Source organism: Bos javanicus, chromosome X (genome assembly GCF_032452875.1).
Source record: "Bos javanicus breed banteng chromosome X, ARS-OSU_banteng_1.0, whole genome shotgun sequence".
NCBI lineage: Eukaryota > Metazoa > Chordata > Mammalia > Artiodactyla > Bovidae > Bos > Bos javanicus.
Window position 1 is genome coordinate 76,080,155 of NC_083897.1, and position 19,667 is coordinate 76,099,821.

A 19,667-nucleotide genomic window follows, 5' to 3' on the forward strand; every position below is an offset into this window, starting at 1 on the left:
CCTTCCGCGATCGCAGGGGAGGGGCCTGAGCGAGGAACCCTAGAGCAGCCTTCTCTCCGCCGGATGACGAGCTGCAGGATAACATGGAGTCGGGGAAGATGGCGCCTCCCAAGAACGCTCCGAGAGATGCCTTGGTGAGTGCGAAGGATGCGTGGCGGGTTGAGAGGCTCCTCGCGGCCATATCCGGGGTCCGAGAGGTGGGCCCGTGCGGAGAACCTGGTGATGGGCTTGCAGGCCGAGTTCAGTCCTGCCAGGGACGCCAGGAGTAGTAGACTGGCGTGCCCTGGACCCCGGGGCTCTCTCCCGCCACCCTGGCGGCCCGGCTGGAGGGAGGCTGGAGCCCTCCGAATGCGCAGGCCGGCCGCCCAGGTTTATCTCCTGGACCTTGGGCCCCGGCCGCCTAGCCGTCCCTCCCCGTCTGCGAATCCTGACTCGTACGTCCAGGGTTTTGATGCTAAGTTTCCCCGGTAGCCACATCTGAAAATGACAACCAGCTGTAGCCACCCCTACCTAGGGAGGGGAAGCCAACCCGGGACTTTTTCTTCTCTTTGCCCCCGCCCCCACCCCCACCAAAAAAAAAAAAAAGTTTTCAGCAAAGAGGACTCCGAGGGCATTTGGAGTGGTCTTTGTGCGGCTTCACAGGTGGCGCTAGTGGTAAAGAACCCTCTTGCCAATGCCTGAGACCTAAGAGACAGGAGTTAAGAGATCACTGGAGGAGGATATGGCACACCACTCCCGTATTCTTGCCGGAAGAATCCCACGGACCGAGGAGCCTGGCGGGCTACAGTCCATGGGGTCGCAAAGACAGAAGCGACTTAAGGTGTATGCATGACACTTGCTTGAGAGGAAAAGGACGAGTACAAGTTTGGAACCCAGAGAAGGGGGACCTTGTATCACAAATGTAATTATTACCTTCGGTCCAGTCTTGATTTCTATACCTCGATTAAGCATCTGACATTTTTATTTGAATCCACAGGTGATGGCACAGATTCTGAAGGATATGGGAATTACGGAGTACGAACCAAGGGTTATAAATCAAATGTTGGAATTTGCTTTCCGTAAGTTAACATCAAAAATTTGTCTAACTTTTGAATTTGAAAAATCGTTCATTGTAACGTTCATTTTCAACATTTTCAACAAAATTGCTTTTAACAGTTAACGTCATAACATGTCATTATATACACTTATCCAAACCCACAGAATGTCGAGTTCCAAGAGAGAACCATAATATAAACTATCAATTAAGAGTCGGACATGACTTGGCTACTGAACAACAGACAAGTGATTATGATAGGTCCGTGTATCAGTCTATCAGTTGTAACAGACGTGCCACTCTGCAGGGAACACTGGTAACAGGGGATGCTATGCTGCATGTATAGCTGCAGGGAGTATATGGGAAATCTCTATATTATCCCAAATTTTGCTGTGAATCTAAAACTACTCAACAAAAATTAAGTTTTAAAGTATGTGGGAAAAAAGTCATAAAATTCAGAAAGCAATAAAAAGGAACTCAGGCTAGGGAACAGTATTTATATTGTGATCATCTGTTTAAAGTTGATTGTATAGATAGGACAATTAGACATTAAAACCAAAATTCATAAACTTTCTGGAAATTAGTGAAACTTTTTATTAAGAAAAGTGCCCATAAATATTAAGCTATTTTCATATGTTTAAAAAATAATGTTTTGTTGTTAAAGGATACGTGACTTCAATTCTGGATGATGCAAAAATTTATTCAAGCCATGCTAAGAAACCTAATGTTGATGCAGATGATGTGAGACTGGCAATCCAGTGTCGGGCTGACCAATCTTTTACCTCCCCTCCCCCAAGAGATGTGAGCAAACTTTTATTTGAAGTTCATTTTACTTATAGTTTTTAATTGTTGTTCTAATAAGCATTTTTTTTTAGTTCTTACTGGATATTGCAAGGCAGAAAAATCAAACCCCTTTACCGCTGATTAAGCCATATGCAGGACCCAGACTGCCGCCTGACAGATACTGCTTGACAGCTCCAAACTATAGGCTAAAGTCCTTAATTAAAAAGGTAAGGATTTTTAGTCATTTTAGTTTTGTAAAAGGGTAAGATGTCTTAGGGGAATTTGTAGAGATCAAATTCCTGTAAATAGTGCAGGAAATTAAAGGCTAAGATAAGCTAAATACTAAATTTATAATCTAGAGTGAGGGAGCTGCTGAAAACCATTATTAAAGATGGAACCATGTTTTAAATTTTTTTTTAAAGTAAAATGAGTTTTCTAAAGTGTAAGACGTAAGCATATACTCTATTCAGTTTTAAAGCCAAAACTTCATGCTTACTTAAATGTTAACAATTTCCTTATGTTTCCGGACAAGGAAACATTCACCTGCTGTGAATTTTCCTGACAAAATGAAATATTGCTTCATTATCCATCACCAAACTCTTTGTGCCACTCCTCAATACATGGGAAAACTTGCCTAGAGATGGAGGTATGTTAGGCTTTTGTTAGATGCATGTTGATTTAGCTTCATGGGCATAATAGACACCTTCTTATACCCAGAGATTAAAGTGCCATATATAGCACTTTATAAGGTATATTATAGAAAATAATATAATAGAAAATAAAATACTATATAAGGTAATTAATAGAAAACTTGGGTCATCACTGGGATGACCCAGAGGGATGGGTGGGAGGGGGGTTCAGGATGGGGAGCACATGTACACCCATGGCTGACTTATGTGAATGTATGGTAAAAACCACTACAATATTGTAAAGTAATCAGCCTCCAATTAAATAAATTTATATTAAAAAATAATAAAAAATAAAAGCCTGTATTATATAAATTTCATAACTCTTAAGTTTTAAAAGGCAAACAGGAAAATTAAATGTTTGGTACACAATAAATAAATAAATAAATAATTTTTTAAAAAGAAAACTTGGGCCTTTAATTCTGCAGTTTATTTATATGTTCAACTTCACAAATTCTTGTAGCTAAAATTCAGTGCCAAATGCTGTGTGAAGAGTTTTACATGGATTATTCAATTCTCACAAGAATCCTATGAAATAAGTATTGTTATCCCCATTTGACAGATAAGAAAACTGAGGCACAAACAGATTAAATAACTTGCCCAGGGTCACTCAGTGATAAAGCCTGGATTCAAACTCAAGCAGGTAGACTCCAGAGCCTACATTCTTTACCACTATACTATCCTGAATTTTTAGCATCTAAACTATTGAACTTGTAAACATTTTTGAAGTTACTTTGTGCTTATTCCCAGGTCTCATAACTCCCAATCTTTACACTACACCGTAACAGAGTAAATGATAAACCATCAGGCATTGGACTTGCTTTCTAAAATATGACCTAAGGCTTTCCCACCACTGAGAAAGTTCTCCTCACATTGGGCTACATTTGTACCTCTGAAATTCCACCATAAGGAGTTTCTTTCTTTTGGGGTTAAGATATTAACTAGTTAAGATTCAAAAATCATAAGGAAGTTAGCTGTTATACCCAAATAAGACTCTACTTCAAACTTTAAAACTATATAGGATTATATATTTTATATATATATATATATATATTCATATCCATGTTGATATAGATATGTATTGTTTCTATTACTTGTGTTTATATGTGAGTGTGAGTGTGTGTGTGTGTGTGTGTGTGTGTATTTGTGAAACCCCTAGTTTAAATGTTGCATTAGAACACTGAACAAATTGGCATTCTTGCCATCAGCTATCCATTGATAATTCACATCAAAAATCCTAATTTCATTTCCTGGTAAGTTTAGTTGTCAAGTCTGAACAACATTAAAACTAATTTGTGTTTTAAATCCCCTAGGGACCTAACCAAGGACGACTGGTTCCACGGTTAAGTGTTGGAGCTGTTAGTAGCAGACCTACCACTCCTAACATAGGTAAGTGAGAGAGAGAAAAATGGCTTTTCTGGCTGGTAAAGAAGTGCCCCAGCACTTGATTTTGAACTATAATCCAAGTCAAAAATGGAGTCAGAAATTCCCATATGTGTTGCCATTAATACATTTACTCATCCTCTAGTATAGCTGTAAACATATATTTTATCAGATTTCAAAATGAGACAGCCACAAGGAATATCTGATCCCAAATGAGAATAGAATTGGATGTTACTCAACATTATTGTATGTACTAAGTGTGGTACCAAAAACAAAAGTTTAAGCTGTGTTCTATCTGGCTTTTATACAAATGAAGTTGCCAAACTCACTCATGGCAGTAGCCTACCTATTATCAGAAATTAAATTTCTGAGTAAATTGGGAAGAGATGCAATCAAAAAAAGTTTAAAATACACAAAGCTCAGTCATGTCCGACTCTTTGTGACCCCATGGACTATAAAGTCCATAAAATTCTCCAGGCCAGAATACTGGAGTGGGTAGCCTTTCCCTTCTCCAAGGGATCTTCCCAACCCAGGGATCAAACCCAGGTGTCCCACATTACAGTCTGATTCTTTACCAGCTGAGCCACAAGGGAAGCCCTAAGAATATCAAAGAAAATCATTTTTAATGTAACCTTTTCAAAAGTAGTACTATTATTCTGTATTGGTCAGTGAGCACCCCTTCAAACTGTCAGTTTTAACAGGTCTCCATCATTCTTTGAGCATTTCTTGCTTTCTGGCACAAGATGTTCCAAGCTCATCTTATATTTTCTTTACCTCAGTCCCAGAATCATCCTTTCTCCAAAGAACCTTCATTCCTTTTAGTATAGAATGGTATTTAGAAACCATAATGTCATTGTTATTTAGATAATAAGAAACACATAAATAATAGATCTAGATTTCCTGTTTTTTTGTTCTATATTCCTGCTGGATTTCTTTCAGTCAGTCTTTTCAGAAAAAAAAATCCCCTTCTCTTTGACCAGTAGTGATTTCTTGGTTTTTATTGCTTATAACTTGAATCCTATAGATGTTGTATAGCTCTAGAGTAAGCAGCATTTGATTTTTGAGATGTGTAGACAGTCTTTCATTATTTTCAAGGTGTGAATTCACATTTTGGCATTTAAAACCAGCCTGGTACAGTATTAATTGTACACTTCTAATTATATGCATGTCCTTTATAGGCAGGAGTTTGCATATATAATTTCTGTAACTTTTTGATCATATACTGTTTATATGTTGGTTCATATTACTTTTTATGAACTTTTTAAAAACTCTAGGCTGTGGTAATCAGTTACATGTGTTGGCAAGTTAACCAGTTTTAGTTATCAGTTGTGATTTTTATTCCTGGACATTTATTGTACATGTTTTAGAGATTTTATAATCTATAACGGACAAAGAAACATTCACCTGCTGTGAATTTTCCTGACAAAATGAAATATTGCTTCATTATCCATCACCAAACTCTTTGTGCCACTCCTCAATACATGGGAAAACTTGCCTAGAGATGGAGGTATGTTAGGCTTTTGTTAGATGCATGTTGATTTAGCTTCATGGGCATAATAGACACCTTATACCCAACAAATGACAGAGATTAAAGTGCCATATAAGGTAATTAATAGAAAACTTGGGCCTTTAATTCTGCAGTTTATTTAAATGTTCAACTTCACAAATTCTTGTAGCTAAAATTCAGTGCCAAATGCTGTGTGAAGAGTTTTACATGGATTATTCAATTCTCACAAGAATCCTATGAAATAAGTATTGTTATCCCCATTTGACAGATAAGAAAACTGAGGCACAAACAGATTAAATAACTTGCCCAGGGTCACTCAGTGATAAAGCCTGGATTCAAACTCAAGCAGGTAGGCTCCAGAGCCTACATTCTTTACCACTATACTATCCTGAATTTTTAGCATCTAAACTACTGAACTTGTAAACATTTTTGAAGTTACTTTGTGCTTATTTCCAATGATTTTTTTTTCACCTTTCATTAACTCCATGTGTTTTGAAGGTAATTTCTAGTAAGCTAAAGGAAAGCAGAAATTGAACCTATATAATAAGTCATCTAACTAACATGATCTGTTAATTACAACTGTAGCAACCCCACAAACAGCATCTGTCCCAAATAAAGTTGCACCTCCAGTGTCAGTGACAAGCCAGAGATTCACGGTGCAGATTCCACCTTCTCAGTCCACACCTGTCAAACCAGGTAACATGATGGGTGGGGCATGGGGGGTTGAAAGTTGTTCTTTTAAATTTTCCTGAATTTTAAAATTTGTGAGTGATTGTCATTATTGAACAGTTTGTATTCCCATAGCAATAATTGAATTGTTTTACTATCATAATAGGTAAATTAGGGTTCATCAGAGGTCTATAACCCCATTAAAATTGTATGAAATTTTATATGTGTAACATTTTGGGGGGGAAGGGAGAGATTTCAACATGATCCTCAGATTCTCAAACACCATAGTGTTAAATCTCAAGAAAATAATACAACTTAGTGTATATCAAATGAAAACTGTATGTTTATTCAATTCATGGAAGTATAGATAGTAAGTTTAAATATAAGTAGAATTCTAACATAGTTTATTCTTGAATAAGTTTAGATTTCACATCTTCTGAAACTAACCGTGTACAATAAACTACTTATATAAAATATTGGTCTCTAAGGGAAGGATGATTCCTGACCTTGAACATATGCCTTTAGTATGTTGCATGATGAATCCAGTCTACTGCTAAGTACTAACTGAAATTTTAGGTAAATGCTCTGTGTCTCATTTTTTAATTGAACATTAAGGGAATGTAGCATTTTAATCATAACTGCCAATATCTTTATCTAGAGGCCTGTTGCCATTTTTATCTTTTATGAAATTTTTGTCACCAAGAAAAGCAGGATTACATTTTTTCCTTCCAGATGGAGTTGGTATAGTATATTCTTGGTTATCAAAATACTCATAGCTTTTGGATGCTGAAATAGTAAATATTCATGATATATGAAGAAACATATACATAACTATAGTATATTAATCATATAAAAGTGGATATTTAATTTTGTAAATACACAAACGAGACCTAGGACACAAACAGTAAACTGCTTGTGATTATGGATGACTTTGGTTTTTTGTGTCTTGTGTTTTTTTATTTTCTTTTATGTACATTAACTTTTAAGGAATGTTATTTTTAAAACCTTTAAAAAAAAGAAATTATTATAAGAATTACATTCAGCTTTGTTGAATACTTTTTACTGTATGTGTCTGATTCTATGTAGTTCATAGTTTGGGTGTGTTTTCTCCTCTGTTTACAGTTCCTGCAACAAGTGCAGTTCAAAATGTTCTGCTTAATCCTTCAATGATTGGGCCCAAAAATATTCTTATTACCACCAACATGGTTTCATCACAGAACACAGCCAATGAATCAAACCCACTGAAGAGAAAACATGAAGATGATGATGACAGTGATACTATATAAGAAATACAGTGTAGTCTCTATGCATTTCAAAATTATAGTTGGTTCTGAATCCATATACCGAACTAGAACATTCTTGATCTTGTTTTATCTTAGAAAACTTAAATGTAGCTGCAGTATTTTTCACGTTAGTTTAAACTGTTAGATTTCTTAAGGGTACCAGTGTTTTTTCACTAGGCTTAAAGTATAAAAAGCTAAGTGCTTGTTTTTTAATGATTTCATTAATGTTGACTCCTGCTACATTAATTCTATTTTTGGAAACAGCTTTCTGCAATGTATCTGATGTAGCACTTAAGTGTCAGTTTCTAAGCCTGATCAATGGACTAATCTTTAACAGCCTAATTTCTAATCTATATTTAAATACTTCTTTTGAAGATAAAATAGTCGCTTCTGTCCTCACCAGCTTTTTTGACCAAATCTCTTAATTAAGCAAACATTTTTTGGAGGGGATGGATTTAGAGGGATTCTGAATTCATTTTGAATATATTTAAACTGTAACCTCCCACCTCCTCAGTCCCATTTCTACACCCTATTCGTTTTCTACACTACCTCCTCTCCACAGGCTTAGGTTTCTCCCTATTGCTCTTAAATTTAAAAGGCTAAAACTGGACTGTTAGGAATATAATTCCTGATAATATAGTTGTGTCATTTTTAAAACCTGCTTCACATGCCTAATGGTCTGTGGTTTACTTTAACTGAAAGGTTTACATTTGCTGTTTTTCTCTCCATATCAGAGCAGTTGTTTTATCCTTTGCCTTTTATGCCTGTTGAGCATTCCTCTGCTTTTGACAGGTAGTTTCTGGGTCAGTTATATGCAGTTTCAACCTTATATTCCAAGTTGGTAACTCCACCGTATTTCACATTTCAAAATTTAACACAGAAGATGGTATAGTTTAAAATCTGCCTTGATAAGTATATTTACACTGGACCTAGGCAAAACCACTGAAGAACAAGTGTTTTCTTCCTTTTTACCACCCGCATATATGTTTTGATCACTACTGCTTGAACCCTACTATTGGTATCAGTTCAGTTCAGTCACTCAGTCATGTCCGACTCTTTGCGACCCCATGAATTGCAGCACGCCAGGCCTCCCTGTCCATCACCAACTCCCAGAGTTCACTCAAACTCACGTCCATCAAGTCGGTGATGCCATCCAGCCATCTCATCCTCTGTCGTCCCCTTCTCCTCCTGCCCCCAATCCCTCCCAGCATCAGAATCTTTTCCAATGAGTCAACTCTTCACATGAGGTGGCCAAAGTACTGGAGTTTCAGCTTTAGCATCATTCCTTCCAAAGAACACCCAGGACTGATCTCCTTCAGAATGGACTGGTTGGATCTCCTTAGAGTCCAAGGGACTCTCAAGAGTCTTCTCCAACACCACAGTTCAGAAGCATCAATTCTTCGGCACTCAGCTTTCTTCACAGTCCAACTCTCACATCCATACACGACCACTGGAAAAACCATAGCCTTGACTAGATGGAACTTTGTTGGCAAAGTAATGTCTCTGCTTTTCAATATGCTATCTAGGTTGGTCATAACTTTCCTTCCAAGGAGTAAGCGTCTTTTAATTTCATGGCTGCAGTCACCATCTTCAGTGATTTTGGAGCCCCAAAAATAAAGTCTGACACTGTTTCCACTGTTTCCCCATCTATTTCCCATGAAGTGATGGGACCAGATGCCATGATCTTAGTTTTCTGAATGTTACGTATAGTGCAGATCAATTTTCAGCTTGTCGCTGAGAATGTCACACATAAGATGGGATCACACCTGAAAGTTTTCTAATGGTTTCCTTCCTATAGAAGGCCAAAGCAAACAAATTAATGTGATGTGACATGCATTTAGGTGTACTCTGTATAGGTTTCCCAATAATATTGCTAAACACCTTTCCCTATTTTCCATTTGTACACATCTAAACACCATATTGGGAAAAACTACAAAGCTTTCAAAAACATAAACAGGCTTGTGTTCTTTTTGTTAAGTAAGTTGACATATTCAACATAGGAATACTTTTGTAAAACTTCTACAATAAGTTTTCGTATCATAATTTAGAACTCATAGCCAAAGATCCTCAAAACTTAAGACGCAGGTTAAGTTTCATCTTAGGATGGTGCTTGATACATCAAAGAAAAATAGTCCAATAACATGGAAGAAATGTCTCATCAAAACTGTGATTCAGTATTTTTGGATAATAAAAGGTGATATCAAACTTACAAAAATACATCTGATCATCATAGGAGAAATGTTCATTATGTAGCATAGGATATCATTACTTGAATGTTCTCAGGGAGGCAGCATGTCAAAGGCCTAGGTTCTAGTCCTGGCTCCATCACTAACCAACTGTGTGACCTTATTTCACCCATGAGCCTTGTTCTCACTAGTAATAGTAAACTGACACCAACCCTGCCTACCTCACAGGGATGTTGTGAAGGTTTAATTGGTATATGTTAAAGTTCTTTCAAAATTGTAAAAATGCTATATAACTCTGAGGAATTGTTAACATATTTGTTCTAAGATTATTAATAAAAAAATTGAACTTATTTCTCATATTTTATTTAATGGCTTCAAAGAGGATGAAGAAGGCCCATTAATTCTGAAATCCAAAAGACAAGATTTGCTTAATGTATGAATTAATTATAAATCAAGGTATAGCTTGCTTTTATTTGGAATCAGCATGTGACTCATCATTATGAAAGCATAATGAAAGCAAAATAAATATGAAAGAAAATATGGGCTTAAATCTGTTAATAACATGCTCTTTTTATTTTTATTGAAATATAGTTGCTTTACAATGTTGTGTTTCTGCTGCACAGCAATGAATCAGCTATATATATATATTAAAAAGGGATATATATATATATATATATCCCTTTTTAATCCTTCCCATTTACACATGCTGTCTTTAATGGGAATTTATACATTTAACTGAGCCAGCCAGTGGGCGGTTTGCTCTTTCAGGTAAGACTGCTTTATCTTGCAGATCTCCCTTTCCTAATTACATCCGCCCATTCCAGCATCAAGAATGACATCAGACAGAAGCACTTCTAGGTGGAATTTTTTTTTAAGATGAAGATGTACTATAGTAAATTAGGTAACTGTCATCCTAAGTTCTTCCTTCTACAAGTAGGAAATAAGTGTCTTTAATTGGAATAAGAATATAGGGATACAGTCAGAATTCAGGGAATGGAAGATGTGGCCTAAGGGGTCCAGAGTGAAGAGAAGTACTCAAGAGGTAAGGAAAAAAAGAAACTAGTCAGGAGAGGTGCAGAGCAGTGTGTAACATACCACCATACATAACCCACACACACACATACCTGTTGTATGTGCATTAAGTAGCTCTAGATTGAAGGAAACCAGTCTTAACAGTGATTGATTGTTTCTAAGAAGGGAAACTGGCAGCTAGGGTAGGAAGGGGTCTTCTCATTGTGTGCCCCTTTTTGACTTTGGTATCATGTACTAGAAGGAAGTTTTACACATAAAAAGGAAAATAAGGGAAGCTGGAAACACTGAACTAAAGAAACTGAACTCATTTATGACATGATTATAATTTTCTTCTATATACCAGCATACATGTTTTCTGGAGGTTAAAAGTGAATTTGCTACACTTAAGCCTAAACCTTTGCAGTGTTTTATCAATAATTCCTAACTCTGTTATTAAACCAGGAAGCACATCTTTGTTCAATTCTACCTTATGTACTCATAAGTTGTTAAGTACTGCCTTCCTTAACTCAGTTGTAAATTCCTTTAGGACATACGTGTTATATTGCCTCCATTATGCCTCCATTATGTCCTAAGCATATAGCAGGTACTCAAATATTTGGCTGTTGGCATTTCGCCATTCATTTTCTGGATTAATGACTAAAATAAATGGGGAAAGATCCTGGAAACGGAGTCTAGTAGAAAGCACTCGTACAATTGGGTTGATGGATGGATGAATTGGCAGTTGTAGAGTCTTAGGTTTATGGGCATTTACAATTCTTTCAGTTCCTTTGTACATTTGAAATAAAATGTTGGGGGAAAGGTAATCAGTAGGGGAAAAAAGTCATCAGTAGGCTGAAATTCTGGCCCTGCTATGACATTAATTCACTGGATCAATGGGTAGTATCACTAGGCCTCACCAGCAAAAAGACTGTACTAGAATTCCTGCTTTTCACATAAGGTTATAGCATACTATTAGAGGTATATAGAAACATGGTGTTTTTTTAAGATTAACTACAGCTATGAGGACAGTATTAATTAAAATACAAATGAACTTTTAGAAAAAAATTCAAGCCTTCAAAATTTGTTTAAAGCAGCCACAAAAATGTTCTTTTGCTGTTCTATCCAGAGTTAAGCAAAAGGTAGAATAAATAATATTTATTAATATTAATAAAATAGTCTACAGTAATCATCTCAGAGAGGCACAATGAAAAATCACCAGCCAAACCTGGATTTTAATCCCTGCTATTACTTACTGGCTCTATGATTGTGGCCAATAGTTTAACTATCTCTTTATCCAATAAAGGTGAAATATATACTCTAGTAAGTAAAACGCCCAGTAGAAAAATTCTGGTTAAACACGACCTTTTGAAAATACATGTTTACTTCTGCTCATTCCTGAAACTCCATTAAAATGACAGGAACAAGAAAGGAGGGACAATTACAAGGACAGTAAAAGAATCATGTCATTGGAATTACTTTGATCTTTTGATACAGTGTCATTAGATTTTCAGCAATAACAATGAATCAAAGCCTCTAATTCTGAGAAACTGCTGTGTAGGCTGAAATTCTACATATAACCAAATAGGCAAATATGAGTTAGATAAAGATATCTTCAGACACATAAAAATTTTACCTCCTAGGCACTCAATTTCTCATAAAGCTAATGGAGTCTTATGTTTCACAAAAGGAAGAGTAAAAGAAGAAAGGGTGGGGAGGGGAAGAGATTCAGGAAAGGGAAGGCCCAACACAGGAGTTTAAAGAAATCCCGAAGAGCTACCCCAGAGATTTCCTCTGGAAAGAAACCCCGGGGCAACAGCTATACAGGCAATCTAGGGGGCATCCAGGACAAACTGGAACAGGAACACAAGGACTCCAGAAGGGACATCTCTAATAAAAATGAACCAACTGGGACTTACCCCAGTGGTCCAGCAGTTAAGACCATGCTTCTGGCTGCAGGGGGCCCAGGTTTGATCCCTGCTTAGGAAGTTCCACATGCCACACAGTGCGGCCAAAAGAAAAAAAGAACCAACTGGTACGTTTGAGTATGTGGGGAATGAATCAGTGATAGATACACAGAAAAAAAGACACCAAGTTTTAAAACTATTTTTTAACTCCAAAGAAAAAAGGTCTATAAGGAAATATAATCATGGCATAGTTCAGCTATGAATTGTAGTTATAATCACAATGTAGGCTTCTATTAATTAAATCTCAAATTATGACAAAACTATACTGGGAGAATCAAATAGGGGAAGTATATATGGAACAGAGGCTATAAGGGAGCTAAATCTCCCCATGTATGAAATTAACAGATACCTTGTTTAGGAAATCGAGATGTTAACAGTTTAAGCATGTTACTTAGAATCATGGACACAGATGACCTGACCCCTTCCTCAAGATTCTGTTCTCATCCTAAATAACAAAATAGGACAGGAAAAAAAAATCCAGTTTCAATGGATCTTTTTATTTAATATGTCATCAACTTCATCTCCCTCCGTACCAATAATTGGAATTTCATCTTGTTTTCATGCTGAGTGGTAAAGCAATGACAAAGCTAATCAGAATAAGCTACTTCAGAAAGAGAACTAAGCTAACACAGCCCACTTTAACAGGCATAATATAAATATATGTACTCTAGAATGCACAACGGTTTAGTCTCTAAGAAATTCAAATGGGATCTTGAAGAATGTAGGCAATTCCCAGGTACAGCAAAGATGAGCTGAGATGTTCTGCAACTGTTTGAGGGTTCCTGGCACTACATCCCTTGGCTACTAGCTGATTCTTGACAAAGGGGAAGACATTAGCTAATGCCAAGTGGAGATGCAGACAGTGCTATGTTGACTTAGGGGCTATGCACAGGAACCAGAAGGCAGAAAAGTACTAAACACTGCTGAGAGCATCCACTCCAGGAAGCACTTTACCTGTTTTTGAGAGAACACACACACACACAAACACACACACACGGTCAGCATTACTATAAGATCCACTAAGCCAGATCTGTCCCCTCCTATCTTCCTAATAACATAGCAGTTCTTCTCTAGGATATATGGCCAGGAGTTGAGTAACTTCTACATTCTGGGCCCCAGGTATACTAGTGTGTAACCTCTTTGAGAATAAAAGTCTTCCCATCTGGCCCTCCCCACATCAAATGGAACCCAGGAGCTTTACTTGACGTTCCTCCTTTTGTATTGCCCATGACTTCTAATGACAACCCTACCACCTACTGTCTCCACCCCATTCTACTTAACTCTTACTGCATAAACCCTGTCATTCCTCCAAATAAGCCAAAAACATTAAAGATCCTCACCTTCCAGGAGCTCTAAACTGGCACCACCCCCAGTGCTCACATGACTGACTTTATCCTCTGTGTTCCATTTGGCACAGCAAGTAGCAGTGTCTCCACCACCTGTTGAACAAAAGCCAAATAAAAAGGGGAAAGAAGAGAAGAGAAAAAAGACTGGCACCAAAATTATAAGGTACTGTGTTCTCAAGCCCAAAAGGTAGCTGATAACCCCCCAACTCCATCTCATTTAGAGGTTTCTCCATGAATCATATACCCACTTAGCTCTCAAGATCCACCCAGCACCAAGGAACCTAGGAAAAGTGAACTATTTCTCCTCTACTTTCCTCTGATCTGCTAGCTCACATGGCATTAGCTTTGTACCCTTTACCTATGATGGTGATGCAGCCCCTGGAAGTGGCTTTCACCACCTCATCCATAAGGGCTTTGGTTCCTCGGGCAAAAGCTTCCCATTCAAATACACCCACAGGTCCATTCCACACGATCTGCTTAGCCCGAGCAACAGCCTCAGCATACTTCTTACTGCTCTCAGGACCACAGTCCAAGCCCTAAAAGGCAGATTTAAAAAGAGAGGATGAGCTACCAAGAAAAGCTACTTAGAGGAGCAAATACCACACCTCCACCAAAACCAGAACTCAAGGCTGAATATCAGAGTGTCTTCTAGAACTAAAAGATACAAGATACATTTCATTCTTTAAAATTACAAACTTGTTCATATCCTTTATGGAAGATCAAGTCTAAGGGAAAACCTCAAAAGTTATTTGATAAAAACATTTTTAGCCACATTATTTTATGACTGTAACTAGCTCAGTGGTTTTCAACTAGGGTCAATTCCACCCCTCCCTAGGGAACACATGGTAATATCTCAACATTTTTGTCTATCATGATTTAGAGGTGGTAGGGAGTTGCTACTTAGTATCTAGTGGGCAAACAGTCCTTAAACATTCTACAATGCAACAACAGCCCTCCATAACTAAAACTACCTGAGATGTCAGTAGTGCCGAGGTTGAAAAACACTAAACTAGATCAGTGGTTCTCAAACCTTGTGGTGCATCAGAATCATCAGGATGGCTTGTTAAAGCACAAATTTCTGGGCCCTACTCCCAGTTTCTGCTTCAGCAGGTTGGGAGAAGGGGGCAGGAATTTGCAGTTTTTAACAAGCTTCAAAACGATGCTGCTGTTCTTGGAACCACACTTAAAGCCACATGCCTAACAAAAGGACAGTGACTAAGCAAAGTAGTATGTCAACATTAACAATTTTCTACAGATATTAGAATGATAACAAATGGAGAGTACTACAATCAACTATTTAAATAAGTCCTTAATATACACATAGATTTTTCCCTGCTTGTAATAATTGTACTACCTTAATGTTTTCATATACAAAAAAATTCTTATACAGGGTTCTAGGCAGAAATAATAATATTTAATCCAACAGAACAGCCCAAACTATGAAAGTACATAGCATCATCCACAGCAATCAGTTAAGTACTTAATAAACATTAAATAGATGAAGAAACAAAAGCAGTTTTGCCCTCACTTTTCAAATGAAAAGTCTTAGCAGCAATCTGATACCACTGCTTTTGCCCCATGGACTCTCCCTGAAGGAAGGGCTCACTGCCATATTTGGAGCACTTCCTTTAATTTTTTATTAGTTGAATGAATGATACCAAAATGTATTTGTTCACTCATACTACCAACCACCCAAGTGACTCACCATCCAGCCAGCAGGTATGCCAGAGGCCACAGTGGCTTGGCCAGTCTTGGCATTCTCATCAAACTTATCAGCAGTGACAAAGTCAACAGGCAAAGTAATCTTCACGCCATTCTTGTCAGCTTTGGACATCAGGTCTTTGACAATCTTGGATCCCTCTTCATCAAACAAAGAAGTGCCAATCTATATAGGGAAGTCAAGATGAGGAAGGTCAGCCTATATACTAAGAATGTGGTTACCTCACAAAGCAGACAGTATGAAATACAGCACAATATAAAGGAATAATTCTAAGACAAAAGAAAAACAACTTGCAAAATAAATAAAAATGGAGTTTTTAGGGCTCATGCCATAAGCTAATTTCCTTTGTAAATTTACATAACCTATTTCTCATGGAGAGCTATTTCACATCTACTTGGCATCGGTTTCCTACCTCCATGTTGTTGAGCACCTTAAGGAAGGTAAAGGCCATTCCACCACCAATAATCATTTCATTGACTTTGTCCAGCATATTACTGATCAGCTGGATCTTGTCTGCAACTTTAGCTCTGGAAGGGAAAGCAAGAATCATCACCAAAAGAACAAAGGACTAAAGAGCTGGTATTACACAAAGCCTGAGGTTTTATATCAAGGGACAGGAACAGAGAAATGTCCCACAGAGTGAGAAAAGTACTGGCTCTCAGCCTGGTGCTCTGTGAAGACTTATAGGGGTGGGATGGGGGTGGTGGGAGGAAGTCTCAAGAGGGAAGGGATATATATATTCTTATAGCTGATTCATGTTGTTGTACAGCAGAAACCAACACTGTTAAGCAATTATCCTCCAATTAAACATTAAAAAAATATTTTTTAAAAAGTACTGGCTAGCTTTGCCCTATGTTTCTCCAACACGAAAAAGCCAATCCATTACTAAGAAATCTTTTTAAGGTGTGGCTCTTGGCCAAGAAGGGCTTAGAAGACTTGCAATCATCTAAAGAAATCACAAGTTCCAAATAGATCTGTTTTGTCCCTCTTATTCCCCCAAAATCAAAGGTCAAGACTGGTAATTATACTTGAGAAAGATTGCTAATTGTGGGATCCCTAAGCTCACTGAGAACTGTCCTAACCCTAAAGCAGGTATCAAATTACATACCAAACAAATATATACTGAGCAAAAATAGACAAGATATTCACACTCTTAGGTCCATGTTTAGTTGCTGGAACATTTGCTTTATGGCATTCATTATTCTATTGGACCACTTGATTCAACACATTGGTTGTGGGACTTCCCTGGTAGTCCAGTGCCTAAGACTTTGCATTCCAATGCAGGGGGTGTGGGTTTGATCCCTGGTCAGGGATCTAATATCCCACATGCCTCATTCCCAAAAAAACAAAATGTAAAACAGAAGTAATGGTGTAATAAATTCAATAAAGACTTTAAAAATGGTCCACATCAAAAAAAAAAAAATCTTAAAAAACACTGAGTACTTACTCTGTGCCAAGCACTGTTCTAGGTCTTTAAGAAACATAAACATCACTGGGCAAAAGCAAAGATCCCTACCCCCTTGGAGCTTATATTCTAGAAGAGGGAAATAAGATAATCAACACAGATGTACCTTTCACCTCCCTGTGAGAGAAATATACATATCTAAACAGAAGAAATGGAGAAGGCGATGGCACCCCCTCCAGTACTCTTGCCTGGAAAATCCCATGGATGGAGGAGCCTGGTAGGCTGCAGTGCATGGGGTCGTGAAGAGTCGGACACGACTGAGCAACTTCACTTTCACTTTTCACTTTCATGCATTGGAGAAGGAAATGGCAACCCACTCCAGTGTTCCTGCCTGGAGAAACCCAAGGATGGGGAAGCCTGGTGGGCTGCCGTCTATGGGGTTGTGCAGGGTCGGACACGACTGAAGCGACTTAGCAGCAGCAAACAGAAGAAAGGAGAAGGCAATGGCACCCCACTCCAGTACTCTTGCCTGGAAAATCCCATGGATGGAGGAGCCTGGTAGGCTGTAGTCCATGGGGTCGCTAAGAGTCAGACATGACTGAACGACTTCCCTTTCACTTCTCACTTTCCTGCATTGGAGAAGGAAATGGCAACCCACTCCAGTGTTCTTGCCTGGAGAATCCCAGGGATAGGGGAGCCTGGTGGGCTTCCATCTATGGGGTCGCACAGAGTCGGACAAGACTGAAGCGACTTAGCAGCAAACAGAAGAAAAACAAATTCACTTGAAGCACAACCTTTAAAATCCTTCACATAAGTAATGGCTTGCTTTCCACAAATATTCCTATATATCTAAGTGAAGTGAAGTTGCTCAGTCGTTTCTGACTCTTTGCAACCCCGTGGGATTCTCCAGGCAAGAATACTGGAGTGGGTTGCCATTTCTTCCAGGGGATCTTCCAGACCCAGGGATTGAACCCAGGTCTCCCGCATTGCAGGCAGACCCTTTAACCTCTGAGCCACCAGGGCAGACCCCCCTATATATATCTAAATCCCACTTAAATAAGCAAATCACCTTGGGCTTATTTGCCTCTTCATTCAATAAACAAGATGATATCTATTCTGTAAGAGGCCTTATGCTAGGATTTGTGAAATGGAGGTTCAAAACAATAGTGATGTGGGAGAATGGATGGCAAGAGACTACTGATCTCTCACTTGTAAATACTGATCACCACCAAGAGTAAAAATGGATTAACTGCTTTATACAAAAACATACACATACACACACAGAGAGTGAGAGGGAAACAGAAAGGATGAAAAGAGACTCAACATATAAAGAACATGGGATATTCTATACATCAAATACCCTGTTTCTTCAACAAATCAATGGAATGAAAAATAATAAGAGGGAACTATTATAAAATAATTAGGGTTAAGGTTATAAAAAACAGGAGAAGGCAATGGCACCCCACTCCAGTACTCTTGCCTGGAAAATCCCATGGATGGAGGAGCCTGGTAGGCTGCAGTCCATGGGGTCGCTGAGAGTCGGACACGACTGAGCGACTTCACTTTCACTTTTCACTTTCATGCATTGGAGAAGGAAATGGCAACCCACTCCAGTATTCTTGCCTGGAGAATCCCAGGGATGGGAGAGCCTGGTGGGCTGCCGTCTATGTGGTCGCACAGAGTCAGACATGACTGAAGCGACTTAGCAGCAGCATTATAAAATAAAATATACCTAACAACCAAATGGCACCCCATTCTAGTACTCTTGCCTGGAAAGTCCCATGGACAGAGGAGCCTGGTAGGCTGCAGTCCATGGGGTCGAGAAGAGTCGGACACGACTGAGTGACTTCACTTTCACTTTTCACTTTCATGCATTGGAGAAGGAAATGGCAACCCACTCCAGTGTTCTTGCCTGGAGAATCCCAGGGACGGGGAAGCCTGGTGGGCTGCCGTCTATGGGGTCACACAGAGTCGGACACGACTGAAGCAACTTAGCAGCAACAACCAAATACAATGCATAGACTTCATTTGGATCCTTATTCAAACAAACTGACTGTAAAAGACATTTCTGAAATGATGGAGAATTTCTGAATATAGACTGGGTACTGGATGACAGTATTAATAATAAGACTCTTAAATTTTGTTAGGTTTAACAGGTGGTTATTTTAAAAGAAATCTCAAGCTATGAGATGTATACAGAAGTATAAGAAATGAAATTATATGATATCTAAGGCTTGCTTTCAAACACTCCTGACATGAAAAGGATTAGAGGACAGATGAAACTGGATTGGCAAAAATGCCAGTAATTATTAGAACAGGGTAATAGGTACCTGTGAGTTTATTATACTATTCTTTCAACTTCTATAATGTTTGAATGTTTCTACAACAATGTTTTGGGTTTTTTTCTCTTTTTGGCCACACTGCATGGCTTGTGGAATCTTAGTTCCCTTACCAGGGGTAGAATCTGGGCAGTGAAAGCAAGGAGTCCTAACCACTGGACCACTAGGGAATTCCCAACAGAATAATCTTTTTTAATTAAATATAAATTCTTCCCCTATATTGTTAATGTTCTCAGGGACACTACATTGCAAGAAAGGTGGCCAAAAAAAAACCCTCCGTGTAAACTTCCCCCAAATAGCAATTTTAGGCAGAGTCCAAAACCTAATCATAAGCACTAGGTAGCACTCACTC

The 19,667-nt window shown here is 38.3% G+C and overlaps 2 protein-coding genes across 5 annotated transcripts in view; one reads left to right on the plus strand and one right to left on the minus strand.

The window, feature by feature from the left end:
• The window catches only part of TAF9B (TATA-box binding protein associated factor 9b), a 26,028-nt gene continuing 6,361 nt past the window's right edge, over positions 1 to 19,667 (plus strand). For 2 of the 4 annotated variants that reach the window (XM_061409649.1, XM_061409650.1), the window contains exons 1-6: positions 1 to 134; positions 977 to 1,058; positions 1,698 to 1,834; positions 1,909 to 2,043; positions 3,816 to 3,891; positions 5,978 to 6,088. In XM_061409649.1, coding sequence (XP_061265633.1) covers positions 84 to 134; positions 977 to 1,058; positions 1,698 to 1,834; positions 1,909 to 2,043; positions 3,816 to 3,891; positions 5,978 to 6,088 — 592 coding nt within the window. In that variant the 5' untranslated portion in view covers positions 1 to 83. Of the gene's footprint in view, positions 135 to 976; positions 1,059 to 1,697; positions 1,835 to 1,908; positions 2,044 to 3,815; positions 3,892 to 5,977; positions 6,089 to 7,154; positions 9,881 to 19,667 lie in introns of those variants that run through there. The other 2 variants (XM_061409652.1, XM_061409651.1) reach the window with 2 other exon arrangements.
• The window catches only part of PGK1 (phosphoglycerate kinase 1), a 22,759-nt gene continuing 16,073 nt past the window's right edge, over positions 12,982 to 19,667 (minus strand). Inside the window, exons 7-11 of the mRNA XM_061409648.1 lie at positions 15,984 to 16,098; positions 15,557 to 15,736; positions 14,210 to 14,387; positions 13,846 to 13,944; positions 12,982 to 13,459 (exon numbers count right to left, since the gene is read on the minus strand). Of these exons, the coding sequence (XP_061265632.1) occupies positions 13,419 to 13,459; positions 13,846 to 13,944; positions 14,210 to 14,387; positions 15,557 to 15,736; positions 15,984 to 16,098 (613 nt within the window). The 3' untranslated portion in view covers positions 12,982 to 13,418. The remainder of the gene's footprint in view (positions 13,460 to 13,845; positions 13,945 to 14,209; positions 14,388 to 15,556; positions 15,737 to 15,983; positions 16,099 to 19,667) is intronic.